This window comes from Oncorhynchus nerka, linkage group LG17 (assembly GCF_034236695.1).
Source record: "Oncorhynchus nerka isolate Pitt River linkage group LG17, Oner_Uvic_2.0, whole genome shotgun sequence".
NCBI classification, from domain to species: domain Eukaryota; kingdom Metazoa; phylum Chordata; class Actinopteri; order Salmoniformes; family Salmonidae; genus Oncorhynchus; species Oncorhynchus nerka.
Genome location: NC_088412.1, coordinates 5,777,600 through 5,799,413, shown reverse-complemented (window position 1 = coordinate 5,799,413; position 21,814 = coordinate 5,777,600). Strand labels below are relative to the sequence as shown.

Here is a 21,814-nt window from a genome sequence, read left to right as displayed (position 1 = left end):
AGCAGAGTCCTGAGTCCATTCCAACCTGTACAAATACAATTAGCACTAAGGTGTGAAGTAAAAGGCCTTTGGGCCCAACAGGAGACTCTGAACTTACAATGGCCAGCCCCATGTCTTTATATATATCTTTTTTTTCTTGTGCATTTTGCTATTTGCCTCCGTCTCTACCTCATACTTTGTTGACTATGAACTTTTCTTTACCCAACCGTGGGACAGACTATGTTAGTTCCCACACTCGGGACTCTAACTCTCTATTGGTTACACAGACTTTTGGCCTCCCATCCATCCATCCTATTCTAACCAATTCTCGCTGGCTTTGTATTCATGTTACCTGATGAAATTGCTGTATAATATGATCTTGTTGCCATCTGATGCACATTCACATCTCATAAATCAGCACTGCAGAGCTCTCCCTGTCCTCTGCCGTGCTTTGATTATACTTGTGCTCTGATATCTGCTTCACTGATTTCTGCTCTTTCTGTAAATGACCTCAAACGGATCGACGGAAAGTGTGGGTTCCCAGCTCCAATCCAGATGTGTTGGTCATTACTGAGACATGGTTAAGGAAGAGTGTTTTGAACACTGATGTTAACCTTTCTGGTTATAACCTTTTTTCGGCAAGACAGATCTTCCAAAGATGGTGGAGTGGCAATCTTTACCAACGATCACCTTCAGTGCTCGGTTGTCTCCACCAAGTCTGTCCCCAAACAATTTGATTTGCTGGTTTTAAGCATTAAACTTTCAAATAGCTCTTTGTTGACTGTTGCTGGGTGCTATCGTCCTCCATCAGCACCGGCCTGTACCCTACCTGCCCTAAGCTCTCTCCTGGCCCCTTACACTAAGTCTGAATTTGTCCTGCTAGTTGACCTAAACTGGGACATGCTTAAACCACCTGACCAAGTCCTAAAGCAATGGGACTCCCTAAATCTTTTTCAGGTTATCACCAATCCCACAAGTTATGACTCCAAACACCCAGAAAAGGCTACTCTCCTCGATGTTATCCTCACAAATAATCCTGATAGGTATGTCATGACGTGGCCCTCTTTGGGTATAGCGAGCACCACTCCCCCCCCTCTCTCTCTCTCTTACTGCCTCTCTCTTCCCCCAGGCTCTGTTATCGCAGGTCATAAATTCCTCGAGGAGTCTCTCTCCTGATGGCCAGGCAGTATAGAGAGAAGGTTTCACAGGAGAACAAAGGAAAAGGAACCTCTTCTCCATCATAGAACTTGAGAACTGAACAATGTCCATGTTTTGGAGAATGTGTACACGGTCTGGGGAGAATCCAGCTACGAACTGGTCCATTTCGTTTAACTCATGAGAGACAATACAGCCGCATTACCATAACTCTGTTTATACAAGAGTCTCAGTTGTGAGGGTTGCATCTAATTGTTGTATAAAATGAATGAGTAAAGATGAAACTATTTGTGAAATGATGTAATGTGATTTTAAACTGTTTAATGAAGGAAACTCCAATTCCCTTTAACTAAGTCATAGGCCCATGAGCACAGACATAGATCTGGATGGGACAGCCCTTTCCTACTGTTCTAGATATAACCCCCACCTTGGGAATTTCCCTTGAGACCAAGCTTACCTCGATTACCGAGAGGGTTTGAGTAGAGACAATAAAACCTGAGTGTAAGCTAAGGTTGTAATGGTTGTTGAAACTCTGAGACTATCGATACCGACAGAATAAGAGCAAATCTTCAATACTAATTACTAGTCTGCAGCTAGGAATTGTGTACCATTGAATGCGAAGGCCGATAACCGCCGAAACATCTATTCTATAAGAACATTTCTGAATGGGACTCTGAAGTATCCATTCTAACCATGAAAGACGGGCGGATGAACTTCCAACAGGACGATTCCAACAGAGATCACGACGACACTCTGAGCGTAAATATATACATATTGATTGCAATTATTTCCGAATGAGTGAGCGTTCATGTGCAAAGGATTAGCATTTCAATTGTTATAATTATAGTGTCTGTCTACCAAGCCGCCATACCGGTTTAGCCCACTAGGGGCACATCCCCTATCATTTCCTTGTAACCATCTCCACTGTTTGTTGGTTTATGTATTTCTGTGATTATTTAGTTAGTTAATAAATAAATGATTGAGACAATTGATGTATGGAGGATTTATAGTGAAGACTGTGTTCGTGCAGATAACCAACAATTTACGACGTTTGGAATGAGACCAAGGTGAGGTAAAGAATAATTCATTAATTAGAAGACTAATTGATATTAAGATATTAAAATATCTGAAGTTATATTAGGAGAATTATAACTTTGTAATCTGAATATTTTTTCTTGGTGCCCCGACTTCCTAGTTAATTACATTTACATGATTAGTTTAATCAGGTAATAATTATTACAGATATAATTACAGAGAATTGATTTGATAAAATAACAGTCTTCATTTTAATGATGCCATTTTGATGATGATTTCTCCCTGCAGGCGGTGCCAAAGACACGACAGATATCAGTCTGGTGTTTTCTGTAATGACCTTAGTGATCACTGTTTACCAGCCTGTGTTCGTAATGGCTGCTCAGTGAAACTGATTTGTCATAGACGCTTGCTAAAAAAAACTGTAAAATGGTATAGAATCAGCTTGATCCCCTCTGTCGAAGACGCTTGGGACCTTCATTTCTGATATTTTCAGTGGTATTGTTAAGAAACACGCCCCCATAAAGAAAATGAGAATTTAAAAAAGGTTCAGCCCCTGGTTCGACTGTGACTGGTTCGACTCCTAAAGAACTGCATTTGGCGAAAGGCTCAGCACACGCATACTCAAGCTGACTGGCTATTGTTCAGGAAAATTAGAAATAAGTCCGGAGATCCGGAAGGCCAAAGTTAGTTACTTTAAGAAGCAGTTCTCTCTCTGTGGGTCTAACCCAAAGAAGTTCTGGAAAACAGTTAAAGACCTGGAGAATAAACCCTCCTCCTCACAGCTGCCCATGTCCCTTAATGTTGATGATGTGGTTGTTACTAACAAGAAGCACATGGCTGAGCTCTTTAATCACCACTTCATTAAGTCAGGATTTCTATTGACTCAGCCATGCCTCCTTGCCCGTCCAACACTTCCTTATCTCCCACCCCTTCTAATGTGTCTATCCTCGATGCTTCTCTCTCTTTTCCCCCTGCCCTGCTACAAAGTTTCTCCCTGCAGGCGGTCACTGAGTCCGAATTGCTAAAGTCCGAGGTGACCCCCCAAAAAAACATCTGGGTCAGACGGTTTAGACCCTTTCTTCTTTAAGGTTGCTGCCCCTATCATCGCCAAGCCTATCTCTGACCTTTTTAACCTGTCTCTCATTTCTGGGGAAGTTCCCAATGCTTGGAAGGCAGCCACAGTTTGTCCTTTACTTAAAGGGGGAGATCAAGCTGATCCTAACTGTTATAGGCCTATTTCTATTTTGTTTATCAAAAGTTTTTTAAAAACTTGATAATAAAAAACTTGATAAAAATGATAAACTGACCGGCTTTCTTGATGTCTATAGTATTCCCTCTGGTAAGCAATCTGGTTTCCGCTCAGGTTATGGATGTGTCACTGCAACCTTAAAGGTCCATAATGATGTCACCATTGTCCTTGATTCTAAGCAATGTTGTGCTGCTATTTTTATTGACTTGGCCAAAGCTTTTGATACGGTAGACCATTCCATTCTTGTGGGACGGCTAAGGAGTATTGGTGTCTCTCGGAGGGGTCTTTGGCCTGGTTTGCTAACTACCACTCTCAAAGAGTGCAGAAAATCTGCTGTCTCAGCCACTGCCTGTCACCAAGGGAGTACCCCAAGGCTCAATCTTAGGTCCCAGGCTCTTCTCAATTTATATCAACAACATAGCTCAGACAGTAGGAAGCTTTCTCATCCATTTATATGCAGATGATACAGTCTTATACTAAGCTTTCTCTGCCATTAACCTTGTTCTGAACATCTCCAAAACAAAGGTCATGTGGTTTGGTAAGAAGAAGGCCCCTCTCCCCTCCAGTGTGATTACTACCTCTGAGGGTTTAGAGTTTGAGGTAGTCACCTCATACAAGTACTTGGGAGTATGGCTAGACGGTGCACTGTCCTTCTCTCAGCACATATCAAAGCTGCAGGCTAAAGTTAAATCTAGACTTGATTTCCTCTATCGAAAACGCTCCTCTTTCACCCCAGCTGCCAAACTAACCCTGATTCAGATGACCATCCTACTCATGCTAGATTACGGAGATATAATTTATAGATCGGCAGGTAAGGGTGCTCTCGAGGTCGGCAGGTAAGGGTGCTCTCGAGGTCGGCAGGTAAGGGTGCTCCTAAGTGGATGTAAACTAGTTTTAATGACTCCAACCTAAGTGTATGTAAACTAGTTTTAATGACTCCAACCTAAGTGGATGTAAACTAGTTTTAATGACTCCAACCTAAGTGGATGTAAACTAGTTTTAATGACTCCAACCTAAGTGTATGTAAACTAATTTTAATGACTCCAACCTAAGTGTATGTAAACTAGTTTTAATGACTCCTAACCTAAGTGTATGTAAACTAGTTTTAATGACTCCAACCTAAGTGTATGTAAACTAGTTTTAATGACTCCAACCTCAGTGTATGTAAACTAGTTTTAATGACTCCCAACCTAAGTGTATGTAAACTTCCGACTTCAACTGTATCTGTACTCTAGTCATAAATAACTTATACAAAAAAAAAAAATCTGTATTATGTGTGTATTGGTTTTCTTTATTGTTAGGTATTATTACTGCACTGTTGGAGCTAGAAACACAAACATTAAGTTGCACCTGCAAGTCTGTGTACGTGACCAATAAACGTTGAATTTGATGCGCTCAGAAACTTCCACATATCAGTAGAAGCCACAAACACATCCCCAGCCATCTCATCTTCTCCTACCTGACGAGAGTCTGGTTGTGCAGGTCCCAGACGGCGATGTTCCCATCACTGCAACAGGAGAAACAGACCTTGGCGTCTGGGGAGATGGCGAGGGCGTAGCAGGCCGGGGCGGAGGACGTCAGCTCAGCCTTGATACGAGGCGTCTGGGAGGCCAGATCCCAGATGGTTAAAGTACTGGCCTCTCCTCCTACGATCAGGGTACGACCGTCAGGGAGCAGCTTACAGGAACGGATGTAGTTATCCCTGTTCTGGTAGACGAGAGGAAACAGACTAATCAATACACAACACCACAGGTCAAGGGATCCGGCCTGAGGTTCTAGACAGACAGAGACAGACAGACAGACAGAGACAGACAGACAGACAGAACATTAATTTTATTCCTACCATCGTAGTATTGGTTATTAAGGTGTGGCACTAGCCATGTCAAGGTCAAGGGTTCAATTCCCACTCAAAGATCACATACACAAACAACAAATCCTTAGATCAAAGTAAACACCAGACAGTCTATTTTTTTTTTTACCTTTATTTATCTAGGCAAGTCAGTTAAGAACAAATTCTTATTTTCAATGAAGGCCTAGGAACAGTGGGTTAACTGCCTGTTCAGGGGCAGAACCACAGATTTGTACCTTGTCAGCTCCGGGATTTGAACTTGCAACCTTTCGGTTACTAGTCCAACGCTCTAACCGCTCTAACCACTAGGCTACCCTGCCGCCCCAAGACAGGACTCTTGTTGACTGGCTGATGTCCTAGATATTCCATAGTATTATATAGTATTATATAGTATTATATAGTATTATATAGTATAATATTGTATAATATTGTCCTCACCAGACAGTCTAGTTGAGAGACAGGGCTCTTGCTGCCCGGCTGAATGATATCCTAGATATTCCATAGTATTATATAGTATTATATAGTATTATATAGTATAATATAGTATTATATAGTATTATATAGTATTATATAGTATTATATAGTATTATATAGTATAATATAGTATTATATAGTATAATATTGTCCTCACCAGACAGTCTAGTTGAGAGACAGGACTCTTGCTGCCCGGCTGAATGATATCCTAGATATTCCATAGTATTATATAGTATTATATAGTATTATATAGTATAATATAGTATTATATAGTATTATATAGTATTATATAGTATTATATAGTATTATATAGTATTATATAGTATAATATTGTCCTCACCAGACAGTCTAGTTGAGAGACAGGGCTCTTGCTGCCCGGCTGAATGATATCCTAGATATTCCATAGTATTATATAGTATTATATAGTATTATATAGTATAATATAGTATTATATAGTATTATATAGTATTATATAGTATAATATAGTATTATATAGTATTATATAGTATTATATTGTCCTCACCAGACAGTCTAGTTGAGAGACAGGACTCTTGCTGCCCGGCTGAATGATGTCCTAGATATTCCATAGTATTATATAGTATTATATATTATTATATAGTATAATATAGTATTATATAGTATTATATAGTATTATATGTAGTATAATATTGTCCTCACCAGACAGTCTAGTTGAGAGACAGGACTCTTGCTGCCCGGTTGGCTGATGTCCCAGATCTTGACACAGCCCTTCCCTCCTGTGTAGACGTGTCTGGTTGGGTTGGATATAGTGACGGCACACACCACCTCGCCGTGGCTCAGCGTGTTGATCTGACGGGCGTGGCGGGGAATCCCCGGGCCTATCAGGGCGTCCGGAGGGAACGGTACCGGCTGCATCTGGCCGTCCGCACTCACGTGGAAGGAGTAGGCTCTGGAAGATGAGACATAGGCTCTCGTTAGTACTGCTGGGTGGTGTTCATTTGGTACCAAATAGAAGAAAACGGACTGAAACAGTAAGGGACTAGCTGGAGTTATCCAATAACAAACACTAACTTTCCTTTGCAAGAGGTTTTGTTACGGTAATGAACATGACCCTGATGATTGCTATTCTAAGAGATAGGTAGCGTAGGACTGAAGGACCATCTAAGACAGACAGAGAGAGACAGACGAGGAGAGAGAGAGAGAGAGACACACGAGGAGAGAGAGAGAGACAGACGAGGAGAGAGAGAGAGACAGACGAGGAGAGAGAGAGAGACAGACGAGGAGACAGAGAGAGACAGACGAGGAGAGAGAGAGAGACAGACGAGGAGAGAGAGAGAGACAGACGAGGAGAGAGAGAGAGACAGACGAGGAGAGAGAGAGACAGACAAGGAGAGAGAAAGAGACAGACGAGGAGAGAGAGAGAGACAGACGAGGAGAGAGAGAGAGACAGACGAGGAGAGAGAGAGAGACAGAAGGGGGAGAGAGAGAGACAGACGAGGAGAGAGAGAGAGACGAGGAGAGAGAGAGAGAGACAGAAGGGGGAGAGAGAGAGACAGGGAGAGAGAGAGACAGACGAGGAGAGAGAGAGAGAGACAGAAGGGGGAGAGAGAGAGACAGAAGGGGGAGAGAGAGAGACAGAAGGGGGAGAGAGAGAGACAGACGAGGAGAGAGACAGAGACAGACGAGGAGAGAGAGAGAGAGACAGGGAGAGAGAGAGAGACGTGGAGAGATAGAGACAGACAGGGAGGGAGAGAGACAGACGGGGAGAGAGAGAGACAGAAGGGGGAAAGAGAGAGACAGACGTGGAGAGAGAGAGACAAGGAGAGAGAGACACAGACGTGGAGAGAGAGAGACAGACGTGGAGAGAGAGAGACAGACGGGGAGAGAGAGAGACAGATGTGGAGAGAGAGAGACAGATGTGGAGAGAGAGAGACAGATGTGGAGAGAGAGAGAGACAGATGTGGAGAGAGAGAGAGACAGATGTGGAGAGAGACAGATGTGGAGAGAGAGAGAGACAGATGTGGAGAGAGACAGATGTGGAGAGAGAGAGAGAGACAGATGTGGAGAGAGAGAGACAGATGTGGAGAGAGAGAGACAGATGTGGAGAGAGAGAGACAGATGTGGAGAGAGAGAGAGAGAGACAGGGAGGGAGAGAGACAGATGTGGAGAGAGAGACAGATGTGGAGAGAGAGAGAGACAGATGTGGAGAGAGACAGATGTGGAGAGAGAGAGAGAGACAGACGGGGAGAGAGAGAGACAGATGTGGAGAGAGAGAGACAGATGTGGAGAGAGAGAGACAGGGAGGGAGAGAGACAGATGTGGAGAGAGAGAGACAGGGATAGAGAGAGACAGACAGGTAGAGAGAGACAGACAGGTAGAGAGAGACAGACGGGGAGAGAGAGAGAGACGGGGAGAGAGAGAGACAGATGTGGAGAGAGAGAGACAGAAGGGGAGAGAGAAACAGACGGGGAAAGAGAGAGAGAGACAGGTAGAGAGAGAGAGACAGACAGCCAGAGAGACAGCCAGAGAGAGAGAGACAGCCAGAGAGAGAGAGACAGACAGCCAGAGAGAGAGAGCCAGACAGAGAGAGAGAGAGAGAGAGACAGCCATCCAGACAGAGAGAGAGAGACAGACGAAGAGCAGAACCCAGAGTGTATATGGTACTCAGAGAGACAGACAGACAGACAGACTAAGAGCAGAACCCAGAGTGTATATGGTACTCAGAGAGACAGACAGACTAAGAGCAGAACCCAGAGTGTATATGGTACTCAGAGAGACAGACAGACTACGAGCAGAACCCAGAGTGTATATGGTACTCAGAGAGACAGACAGACAGACAGACAGACAGACAGACTAAGAGCAGAACCCAGAGTGTATATGGTACTCAGAGAGACAGACAGACTAAGAGCAGAACCCAGAGTGTATATGGTACTCAGAGAGACAGACAGACAGACGAAGAGCAGAACCCAGAGTGTATATGGTACTCAGAGAGACAGACAGACAGACAGACTAAGAGCAGAACCCAGAGTGTATATGGTACTCAGAGAGACAGACAGACTAAGAGCAGAACCCAGAGTGTATATGGTACTCAGAGAGACAGACAGACTAAGAGCAGAACCCAGAGTGTACATGGTACTCAGAGAGACAGACAGACAGACAGACTAAGAGCAGAACCCAGAGTGTATATGGTACTCAGAGAGACAGACAGACTAAGAGCAGAACCCAGAGTGTATATGGTACTCAGAGAGACAGACAGACAGACAGACTAAGAGCAGAACCCAGAGTGTATATGGTACTCAGAGAGACAGACAGACTAAGAGCAGAACCCAGAGTGTATATGGTACTCAGAGAGACAGACAGACTAAGAGCAGAACCCAGAGTGTACATGGTACTCAGAGAGACAGACAGACAGACAGACTAAGAGCAGAACCCAGAGTGTATATGGTACTCAGAGAGACAGACAGACTAAGAGCAGAACCCAGAGTGTATATGGTACTCAGAGAGACAGACAGACAGACAGACTAAGAGCAGAACCCAGAGTGTATATGGTACTCAGAGAGACAGACAGACTAAGAGCAGAACCCAGAGTGTATATGGTACTCAGAGAGACAGACAGACTACGAGCAGAACCCAGAGTGTATATGGTACTCAGAGAGACAGACAGACAGACAGACAGACAGACTAAGAGCAGAACCCAGAGTGTATATGGTACTCAGAGAGACAGACAGACTAAGAGCAGAACCCAGAGTGTATATGGTACTCAGAGAGACAGACAGACAGACGAAGAGCAGAACCCAGAGTGTATATGGTACTCAGAGAGACAGACAGACAGACAGACTAAGAGCAGAACCCAGAGTGTATATGGTACTCAGAGAGACAGACAGACTAAGAGCAGAACCCAGAGTGTATATGGTACTCAGAGAGACAGACAGACTAAGAGCAGAACCCAGAGTGTACATGGTACTCAGAGAGACAGACAGACAGACAGACTAAGAGCAGAACCCAGAGTGTATATGGTACTCAGAGAGACAGACAGACTAAGAGCAGAACCCAGAGTGTATATGGTACTCAGAGAGACAGACAGACAGACAGACTAAGAGCAGAACCCAGAGTGTATATGGTACTCAGAGAGACAGACAGACAGACAGACTAAGAGCAGAACCCAGAGTGTATATGGTACTCAGAGAGACAGACAGACAGACAGACAGACTAAGAGCAGAACCCAGAGTGTATATGGTACTCAGAGAGACAGACAGACTAAGAGCAGAACCCAGAGTGTATATGGTACTCAGAGAGACAGACAGACTACGAGCAGAACCCAGAGTGTACATGGTACTCAGAGAGACAGACAGACAGACAGACTAAGAGCAGAACCCAGAGTGTATATGGTACTCAGAGAGACAGACAGACTAAGAGCAGAACCCAGAGTGTATATGGTACTCAGAGAGACAGACAGACAGACAGACTAAGAGCAGAACCCAGAGTGTATATGGTACTCAGAGAGACAGACAGACTAAGAGCAGAACCCAGAGTGTATATGGTACTCAGAGAGACAGACAGACTACGAGCAGAACCCAGAGTGTATATGGTACTCAGAGAGACAGACAGACAGACAGACAGACAGACAGACAGACAGACAGACTAAGAGCAGAACCCAGAGTGTATATGGTACTCAGAGAGACAGACAGACTAAGAGCAGAACCCAGAGTGTATATGGTACTCAGAGAGACAGACAGACAGACGAAGAGCAGAACCCAGAGTGTATATGGTACTCAGAGAGACAGACAGACAGACAGACTAAGAGCAGAACCCAGAGTGTATATGGTACTCAGAGAGACAGACAGACTAAGAGCAGAACCCAGAGTGTATATGGTACTCAGAGAGACAGACAGACTAAGAGCAGAACCCAGAGTGTAGATGGTACTCAGAGAGACAGACAGACAGACAGACTAAGAGCAGAACCCAGAGTGTATATGGTACTCAGAGAGACAGACAGACTAAGAGCAGAACCCAGAGTGTATATGGTACTCAGAGAGACAGACAGACATACACTCTGGGTTCTGCTCTTAGTCTGTCTGTCTGTCTGTCTCTCTGAGTACCATATACACTCTGGGTTCTGCTCTTAGTCTGTCTATGGTACTCAGAGAGACAGACAGACAGACAGACTAAGAGCAGAACCCAGAGTGTATATGGTACTCAGAGAGACAGACAGACAGACAGACAGACAGACAGACAGACAGACTAAGAGCAGAACCCAGAGTGTATATGGTACTCAGAGAGACAGACAGACTAAGAGCAGAACCCAGAGTGTATATGGTACTCAGAGAGACAGACAGACAGACGAAGAGCAGAACCCAGAGTGTATATGGTACTCAGAGAGACAGACAGACAGACAGACTAAGAGCAGAACCCAGAGTGTATATGGTACTCAGAGAGACAGACAGACTAAGAGCAGAACCCAGAGTGTATATGGTACTCAGAGAGACAGACAGACTAAGAGCAGAACCCAGAGTGTACATGGTACTCAGAGAGACAGACAGACAGACAGACTAAGAGCAGAACCCAGAGTGTATATGGTACTCAGAGAGACAGACAGACTAAGAGCAGAACCCAGAGTGTATATGGTACTCAGAGAGACAGACAGACAGACAGACTAAGAGCAGAACCCAGAGTGTATATGGTACTCAGAGAGACAGACAGACAGACAGACTAAGAGCAGAACCCAGAGTGTATATGGTACTCAGAGAGACAGACAGACTAAGAGCAGAACCCAGAGTGTACATGGTACTCAGAGAGACAGACAGACAGACAGACTAAGAGCAGAACCCAGAGTGTATATGGTACTCAGAGAGACAGACAGACTAAGAGCAGAACCCAGAGTGTATATGGTACTCAGAGAGACAGACAGACTAAGAGCAGAACCCAGAGTGTACATGGTACTCAGAGAGACAGACAGACAGACAGACTAAGAGCAGAACCCAGAGTGTATATGGTACTCAGAGAGACAGACAGACTAAGAGCAGAACCCAGAGTGTATATGGTACTCAGAGAGACAGACAGACAGACAGACTAAGAGCAGAACCCAGAGTGTATATGGTACTCAGAGAGACAGACAGACAGACAGACTAAGAGCAGAACCCAGAGTGTATATGGTACTCAGAGAGACAGACAGACTAAGAGCAGAACCCAGAGTGTATATGGTACTCAGAGAGACAGACAGACAGACAGACTAAGAGCAGAACCCAGAGTGTATATGGTACTCAGAGAGACAGACAGACTAAGAGCAGAACCCAGAGTGTATATGGTACTCAGAGAGACAGACAGACTACGAGCAGAACCCAGAGTGTATATGGTACTCAGAGAGACAGACAGACAGACAGACAGACAGACAGACAGACAGACAGACAGACAGACAGACAGACTAAGAGCAGAACCCAGAGTGTATATGGTACTCAGAGAGACAGACAGACAGACGAAGAGCAGAACCCAGAGTGTATATGGTACTCAGAGAGACAGACAGACAGACAGACTAAGAGCAGAACCCAGAGTGTATATGGTACTCAGAGAGACAGACAGACTAAGAGCAGAACCCAGAGTGTATATGGTACTCAGAGAGACAGACAGACTAAGAGCAGAACCCAGAGTGTATATGGTACTCAGAGAGACAGACAGACAGACAGACTAAGAGCAGAACCCAGAGTGTATATGGTACTCAGAGAGACAGACAGACAGACAGACTAAGAGCAGAACCCAGAGTGTATATGGTACTCAGAGAGACAGACAGACTAAGAGCAGAACCCAGAGTGTATATGGTACTCAGAGAGACAGACAGACTAAGAGCAGAACCCAGAGTGTATATGGTACTCAGAGAGACAGACAGACTAAGAGCAGAACCCAGAGTGTACATGGTACTCAGAGAGACAGACAGACAGACAGACTAAGAGCAGAACCCAGAGTGTATATGGTACTCAGAGAGACAGACAGACTAAGAGCAGAACCCAGAGTGTATATGGTACTCAGAGAGACAGACAGACTAAGAGCAGAACCCAGAGTGTACATGGTACTCAGAGAGACAGACAGACAGACAGACTAAGAGCAGAACCCAGAGTGTATATGGTACTCAGAGAGACAGACAGACTAAGAGCAGAACCCAGAGTGTATATGGTACTCAGAGAGACAGACAGACAGACAGACTAAGAGCAGAACCCAGAGTGTATATGGTACTCAGAGAGACAGACAGACAGACAGACTAAGAGCAGAACCCAGAGTGTATATGGTACTCAGAGAGACAGACAGACTAAGAGCAGAACCCAGAGTGTATATGGTACTCAGAGAGACAGACATCCAGACAGACTAAGAGCAGAACCCAGAGTGTACATGGTACTCAGAGAGACAGACAGACAGACAGACAGACTAAGAGCAGAACCCAGAGAGTATATGGTACTCAGAGAGACAGACAGACTAAGAGCAGAACCCAGAGTGTATATGGTACTCAGAGAGACAGACAGACTAAGAGCAGAACCCAGAGTGTATATGGTACTCAGAGAGACAGACAGACAGACGAAGAGCAGAACCCAGAGTGTATATGGTACTCAGAGAGACAGACAGACAGACTAAGAGCAGAACCCAGAGTGTATATGGTACTCAGAGAGACAGACAGACAGACCGACTAAGAGCAGAACCCAGAGTGTATATGGTACTCAGAGAGACAGACAGACTAAGAGCAGAACCCAGAGTGTATATGGTACTCAGAGAGACAGACAGACTAAGAGCAGAACCCAGAGTGTATATGGTACTCAGAGAGACAGACAGACTAAGAGCAGAACCCAGAGTGTACACGGTACTCACGGTTTTCCTCCAGATATAGACGTGAGACTGGCTGGAAGACCCGGTCTCATGTGGGGATGAGGATCAAATCCCTGCAACAGAACAAAACACAGGGACAAGATGACATAACCTACGCAACATACTCTTTACATAACATACAGAGCAGCCTGGCGGAGAAGCAGGCCTCCCTCCATGGACAGCCTGGTGAAGTCAATGGTAGAAAGGAGATGGATGGAAGCCCCGTTTAAATCAGTAACGCCTCGCAAACACGTCAAAACCAATCAAATGCCTTGCTTGGGCGGAGCTCCAAAGGTGCCCACTCATATAATGTGTTCAAACAGAGACTATGTAATGCCTTCATCAACAGGAAGTTGGGTATAGACCTCATCAACAGGAAGTTGGGTATAGACCTCATCAACAGGAAGTTGGGTATAGACCTCATCAACAGGAAGTTGGGTATAGACCTCATCAACAGGAAGTTGGGTACAGACCCCAACTGGATGTTGGGTATAGACCTCATCAACAGGATGTCGGGTATAGACCTCATCAACAGGAAGTCGGGTATAAACCCCAACTGGATGTTGGGTATAGACCTCATCAACAGGATGTCGGGTATAGACCTCATCAACATGATGTTGGGTATAGACCTCATCAACAGGATGTTGGGTATAGACCTCATCAACAGGAAGTCGGGTATAGACCTCATCAACAGGAAGTTGGGTATAGACCTCATCAACAGGAAGTTGGGTATAGACCCCAACTGGATGTTGGGTATAGACCTCATCAACAGGATGTCGGGTATAGACCTCATCAACAGGAAGTCGGGTATAGACCCCAACTGGATGTTGGGTATAGACCTCATCAACAGGATGTCGGGTACAGACCTCATCAACATGATGTTGGGTATAGACCTCATCAACAGGATGTTGGGTATAGACCTCGTCAACAGGATGTTGGGTATAGACCTCATCAACAGGACGTTGGGTATAGACCTCATCAACAGGACGTTGGGTATAGACCTCATCAACAGGACATTGGGTATAGACCTCATCAGATGGAAGTTGGGTATAGACCTCATCAGATGGATGTTGGGTATAGACCTCATCAGATGGAAGTTGGGTATAGACCTCATCAGATGGAAGTTGGGTATAGACCTCATCAGATGGAAGTTGGGTATAGACCTCATCAGATGGAAGTTGGGTATAGACCTCATCAGATGGAAGTTGGGTATAGACCTCATCAGATGGAAGTTGGGTATAGACCTCATCAGATGGAAGTTGGGTATAGACCTCATCAGATGGAAGTTGGGTATAGACCTCATCAGAAGGAAGTTGGGTATAGACCTCATCAGATGGAAGTTGGGTATAGACCTCATCAGAAGGAAGTTGGGTATAGACCTCATCAGATGGAAGTTGGGTATAGACCTCATCAGATGGAAGTTGGGTATAGACCTCATCAGATGGAAGTTGGGTATAGACCTCATCAGATGGAAGTTGGGTATAGACCTCATCAGATGGAAGTTGGGTATAGACCTCATCAGATGGAAGTTGGGTATAGACCTCATCAGATGGAAGTTGGGTATAGACCAACTTCTGGATAAATCATTTTTACTACCAGGTTTTCTTCCATTTTCTGCAACGTTGCAAACTAGCACACGGAACAAGTCTCCAAAATGTTTCCTATCTGGTCGTAAAAACAGTGACGAACAGAACATAATGTTTCTACTGGCGCGTGGGTGGGAGGGCTGTTGAAAGGCAAGATCCAATAAAAATGTAGCTGCTGTATTCCAGCTGCTCACTCTAACAGTTTTGGCTAAAAAAACAAAATTCTCCACACTTCCAAAAAGGAGACGTGACAACAACGTAATTTTGGGAGATTTTGAGCAACACGAGACTAAACACCTACAACAAAAAAAGATTCAACATTATAAGAACCTCTACGATGACTGACACAAACCCACACCGAGATAGATAGGGACGCTAGGAATCAGCAATCTCTGGAAGTGAAGTGAGCCGTATCATAGTCCTGTCACTGCTTCACTCCCTGGCTACGCTGACGCTCTTCCTCCACGTCTCTGCCTCCTCTTCGCGTGTGTAGTGTATCTCACCATGGGCGTTCGTCCGTACGCAGCAACGGCAGCGCTCATCTGAGGGGAGACGTGCAGTCCAGCGTAGACACCAGGGCTGGTCAGACCTCCGTTCATCTCAGGATGATGACCCATCATAACGAAGGGAGGGTACAGGGGAGTCCTCAGAGCTGTTGGAGAGGAGGAGGAGGAGGAGGAGGAGGAGGAGGACGAGGATAATGACCATCATATTACTGTTGTTGTTGATGACGTTATGAATATACAGTATGTTTGGTATTATATATTGTCATGTGTCACGAGAATTTTTTAAATCCAAAATGGTTGAACTCAACTATAGTTTTGACAAAATTCCCAGAAGTTTGTAAGACCCTGGTTAATGAAAAATTAGACAAACCCCCCTGCAACAGGTTAGTTCTATACTCAGAGAACGTTCAGAAGTTAAAAAATAAAACATTGAAAATAAACTGAAATTAAAATACTAATAAATACACCCCAGGGGTCACAGCAGAGGACAGAGAGAGGTGGAACACATTACTATTAAATACACCCCAGAGGTCACAGCAGAGGACAGAGAGAGGTGGAACACATTAGTATTAAATACACCCCAGGGGTCACAGGACAGAGAGGTGGAACACATTACTATTAAATACACCCCAGGGGTCACAGCAGAGGACAGAGAGGTGGATTTTATTTAACCTTAATTTAACTAGGCAAGTCAGTTAATTAAGAACAAATTCTTATTTACAATGAAGGGAGGAGCAGTAACTATGGAGGGAGGAGCAGTACCTATGGAGGAGCAGTAACTATGGAGGGAGGAGCAGTAACTATGGAGGGAGGAGCAGTACCTATGGAGGAGCAGTAACTATGGAGGGAGGAGCAGTAACTATGGAGGGAGGAGCAGTACCTATGGAGGAGCAGTAACTATGGAGGGAGAAGGAGTACCTATGGAGGAGCAGCACCTATGGAGGAGCGGCAGTACCTATGGAGGAGCAGTAACTATGGAGGGAGGAGCAGTACCTATGGAGGAGCAGTACCTATGGAGGAGCAGTACCTATGGAGGAGCAGTGCCTATGGAGGGAGGAGCAGTACCTATGGAGGGAGGAGCAGTGCCTATGGAGGAGCAGCACCTATGGAGGGAGGAGCAGTACCTATGGAGGGAGGAGCAGTACCTATGGAGGGAGGAGCAGTACCTATGGAGGAGCAGTACCTATGGAGGAGCAGTACTAATGGAGGGAGGAGCAGTACCTATGGAGGAGCAGCACCTATGGAGGAGCAGTACATATGGAGGGAGGAGCAGTATCTATGGAGGGAGGAGCAGTAACTATGGAGGGAGGAGCAGTACCTATGGAGGGAGGAGCAGTACCTATGGAGGGAGGAGCAGTATCTATGGAGGGAGGAGCAGTACCTATGGAGGAGCAGTACCTATGGAGGAGCAGTAACTATGGAGGGAGGAGCAGTTACTATGGAGGGAGGAGCAGTACCTATGGAGGAGCAGTACCTATGGAGGAGCAGTACCTATGGAGGGAGGAGCAGTGCCTATGGAGGAGTGCCACCTATGGAGGGAGGAGCAGTACCTATGGAGGGAGGAGCAGTACCTATGGAGGAGCAGTACCTATGGAGGGAGGAGCAGTACCTATGGAGGGAGGAGCAGTACCTATGGAGGAGCAGTACATATGGAGGGAGGAGCAGTACCTATGGAGGGAGGAGCAGTACCTATGGAGGGAGGAGCAGTATCTATGGAGGGAGGAGCAGTATCTATGGAGGGAGGAGCAGTACCTATGGAGGGAGGAGCAGTACCTATGGAGGGAGGAGCAGTACCTATGGAGGAGCAGTACCTATGGAGGGAGGAGCAGTACCTATGGAGGAGCAGTATCTATGGAGGGAGGAGCAGTACCTATGGAGGGAGGAGCAGTAACTATGGAGGGAGGAGCAGTACCTATGGAGGAGCAGTACCTATGGAGGGAGGAGCAGTACCTATGGAGGGAGGAGCAGTACCTATGGAGGAGCAGTGCCTATGGAGGAGCAGTACCTATGGAGGAGCAGCACCTATGGAGGGAGGAGCAGTACCTATGGAGGAGCAGTACCTATGGAGGGAGGAGCAGTACCTATGGAGGAGCAGTACCTATGGAGGAGCAGTACCTATGGAGGGAGGAGCAGTACCTATGGAGGAGCAGTACCTATGGAGGGAGGAGCAGTACCTATGGAGGGAGGAGCAATACCTATGGAGGGAGGAGCAGTACCTATGGAGGGAGGAGCAGTACCTATGGAGGAGCAGTAACTATGGAGGGAGGAGCAGTACCTATGGAGGGAGGAGCAGTACCTATGGAGGAGCAGTATCTATGGAGGGAGGAGCAGTACCTATGGAGGAGCAGTACCTATGGAGGAGCAGTAACTATGGAGGGAGGAGCAGTTACTATGGAGGGAGGAGCAGTACCTATGGAGGAGCAGTACCTATGGAGGAGCAGTACCTATGGAGGGAGGAGCAGTGCCTATGGAGGAGCAGCACCTATGGAGGGAGGAGCAGTACCTATGGAGGGAGGAGCAGTACCTATGGAGGAGCAGTACCTATGGAGGGAGGAGCAGTACCTATGGAGGGAGGAGCAGTACCTATGGAGGAGCAGTACATATGGAGGGAGGAGCAGTACCTATGGAGGGAGGAGCAGTACCTATGGAGGGAGGAGCAGTATCTATGGAGGGAGGAGCAGTATCTATGGAGGGAGGAGCAGTACCTATGGAGGGAGGAGCAGTAACTATGGAGGGAGGAGCAGTACCTATGGAGGAGCAGTACCTATGGAGGGAGGAGCAGTACCTATGGAGGAGCAGTATCTATGGAGGGAGGAGCAGTACCTATGGAGGGAGGAGCAGTAACTATGGAGGGAGGAGCAGTACCTATGGAGGAGCAGTACCTATGGAGGGAGGAGCAGTACCTATGGAGGGAGGAGCAGTACCTATGGAGGAGCAGTACCTATGGAGGAGCAGCACCTATGGAGGGAGGAGCAGTACCTATGGAGGAGCAGTATCTATGGAGGGAGGAGCAGTACCTATGGAGGAGCAGTACCTATGGAGGAGCAGTACCTATGGAGGAGCAGTACCTATGGAGGGAGGAGCAGTACCTATGGAGGAGCAGTATCTATGGAGGGAGGAGCAGTACCTATGGAGGGAGGAGCAATACCTATGGAGGGAGGAGCAGTACCTATGGAGGGAGGAGCAGTACCTATGGAGGAGCAGTAACTATGGAGGGAGGAGCAGTAACTATGGAGGGAGGAGCAGTAACTATGGAGGGCAGAGCAGTAACTATGGAGGGCAGAGCAGTACCTATGGAGGAGCAGTAACTATGGAGGGACGAGCAGTAACTATGGAGGGAGGAGCAGTAACTATGGAGGGAGGAGCAGTACCTATGGAGGAGCGGCAGTACCTATGGAAGGAGGAGCAGTACCTATGGAGGAGCAGTAACTATGGAGGGAGGAGCAGTACCTATGGAGGAGCAGTACCTATGGAGGGAGTAGCAGTACCTATGGAGGGAGGAGCAGTACCTATGGAAGAGCAGTAACTATGGAGGAGCAGTACCTATGGAGGAGCAGTACCTATGGAGGGAGGAGCAGTACCTATGGAGGAGCAGTATCTATGGAGGGAGGAGCAGTACCTATGGAGGGAGGAGCAGTACCTATGGAGGATCAGTAACTATGGAGGGAGGAGCAGTACCTATGGAGGAGCAGTACCTATGGAGGGAGGAGCAGTACCTATGGAGGGAGGAGCAGTGCCTATGGAGGAGCAGCACCTATGGAGGGAGGAGCAGTACCTATGGAGGGAGGAGCAGTACCTATGGAGGGAGGAGCAGTACCTATGGAGGAGCAGTACCTATGGAGGAGCAGTACTAATGGAGGGAGGAGCAGTACCTATGGAGGAGCAGCACCTATGGAGGAGCAGTACATATGGAGGGAGGAGCAGTATCTATGGAGGGAGGAGCAGTAACTATGGAGGGAGGAGCAGTACCTATGGAGGGAGGAGCAGTACCTATGGAGGGAGGAGCAGTATCTATGGGGGGAGGAGCAGTATCTATGGAGGGAGGAGCAGTACCTATGGAGGAGCAGTACCTATGGAGGAGCAGTTACTATGGAGGGAGGAGCAGTACCTATGGAGGAGCAGTACCTATGGAGGAGCAGTACCTATGGAGGGAGGAGCAGTGCCTATGGAGGAGCAGCACCTATGGAGGGAGGAGCAGTACCTATGGAGGGAGGAGCAGTACCTATGGAGGAGCAGTAACTATGGAGGGAGGAGCAGTACCTATGGAAGAGCAGTAACTATGGAGGGAGGAGCAGTACCTATGGAGGAGCAGTATCTATGGAGGGAGGAGCAGTACCTATGGAGGGAGGAGCAGTACCTATGGAGGAGCAGTACCTATGGAGGGAGGAGCAGTACCTATGGAGGGAGGAGCAGTACCTATGGAGGAGCAGTACCTATGGAGGGAGGAGCAGTACCTATGGAGGGAGGAGCAGTACCTATGGAGGAGCAGTAACTATGGAGGGAGGAGCAGTACCTATGGAAGAGCAGTAACTATGGAGGGAGGAGCAGTACCTATGGAAGAGGAGTAACTATGGAGGGAGGAGCAGTACCTATGGAAGAGCAGTAACTATGGAGGGAGGAGCAGTAACTACGGAGGAGCATTATTTACGGAGGAGCAGTACCTATGGAGGAGCAGTAACTATGGAGGGAGGAGCAGTACCTATGGAGGGAGGAGCAGTACCTATGGAGGAGCAGTACCTATGGAGGGAGGAGCAGTACCTATGGAGGGAGGAGCAGTATCTATGGAGGGAGGAGCAGTACCTATGGAGGGAGGAGCAGTACCTATGGAGGAGCAGTGCCTATGGATGGAGGAGCAGTACCTATGGAGGAGCAGCACCTATGGAGGGAGGAGCAGTACCTATGGAGGAGCAGTATCTATGGAGGGAGGAGCAGTACCTATGGAGGAGCAGCACCTATGGAGGGAGGAGCAGTACCTATGGAGGAGCAGTACCTATGGAGGAGCAGTACCTATGGAGGAGCAGTACCTATGGAGGAGCAGTACCTATGGAGGGAGGAGCAGTACCTATGGAGGAGCAGTATCTATGGAGGGAGGAGCAGTACCTATGGAGGGAGGAGCAGTACCTATGGAGGAGCAGTACCTATGGAGGAGCAGTAACTATGGAGGGAGGAGCAGTAACTATGGAGGGCAGAGCAGTAACTATGGAGGGAGGAGCAGTACCTATGGAGGAGCAGTACCTATGGAGGGAGGAGCAGTACCTATGGAGGGAGGAGCAGTACCTATGGAAGAGTAGTAACTATGGAGGAGCAGTACCTATGGAGGAGCAGTACCTATGGAGGGAGGAGCAGTACCTATGGAGGAGCAGTATCTATGGAGGGAGGAGCAGTACCTATGGAGGGAGGAGCAGTACCTATGGAGGAGCAGTAACTATGGAGGGAGGAGCAGTACCTATGGAGGAGCAGTAACTATGGAGGGAGGAGCAGTTACTATGGAGGGAGGACTGGTACCTATGGAGGAGCAGTATCTATGGAGGAGCAGTACCTATGGAGGAGCAGTACCTATGGAGGAGCAGTACCTATGGAGGAGCAGCACCTATGGAGGGAGGAGCAGTACCTATGGAGGAGCAGTACCTATGGAGGGAGGAGCAGTACCTATGGAAGAGCAGTAACTATGGAGGAGCAGTACCTATGGAGGAGCAGTACCTATGGAGGAGCAGTACCTATGAAGGAGCAGTGCCTATGGAGGAGCAGCACCTATGGAGGGAGGAGCAGTACCTATGGAGGAGCAGTACCTATGGAAGAGCAGTAACTATGGAGGAGCAGTACCTATGGAGGGAGGAGCAGTACCTATGGAGGAGCAGTAACTATGGAGGGAGGAGCAGTACCTATGGAAGAGCAGTAACTATGGAGGGAGGAGCAGTACCTATGGAGGAGCAGTATCTATGGAGGGAGGAGCAGTACCTATGGAGGGAGGAGCAGTACCTATGGAGGAGCAGTACCTATGGAGGGAGGAGCAGTACCTATGGAGGGAGGAGCAGTACCTATGGAGGAGCAGTACCTATGGAGGGAGGAGCAGTACCTATGGAGGAGCAGTAACTATGGAGGGAGGAGCAGTAACTATGGAGGGAGGAGCAGTACCTATGGAAGAGCAGTAACTATG

At 47.0% G+C, this 21,814-nt stretch overlaps 2 protein-coding genes across 2 annotated transcripts in view; both read right to left on the bottom strand.

Moving 5' to 3' along the window:
- Positions 1-21,814, bottom strand: part of LOC135561317 (uncharacterized) — a 755,535-nt gene that overhangs the window by 74,171 nt on the left and 659,550 nt on the right. The window lies entirely within an intron of this gene.
- tle3a (TLE family member 3, transcriptional corepressor a) overlaps positions 1-21,814 on the bottom strand; it is a 191,914-nt gene that overhangs the window by 9,821 nt on the left and 160,279 nt on the right. Inside the window, exons 13-16 of the mRNA XM_065002855.1 lie at positions 15,655-15,803; positions 13,569-13,639; positions 6,420-6,669; positions 4,878-5,125 (exon numbers count right to left, since the gene is read on the bottom strand). Coding sequence (XP_064858927.1) covers positions 4,878-5,125; positions 6,420-6,669; positions 13,569-13,639; positions 15,655-15,803 — 718 coding nt within the window. The remainder of the gene's footprint in view (positions 1-4,877; positions 5,126-6,419; positions 6,670-13,568; positions 13,640-15,654; positions 15,804-21,814) is intronic.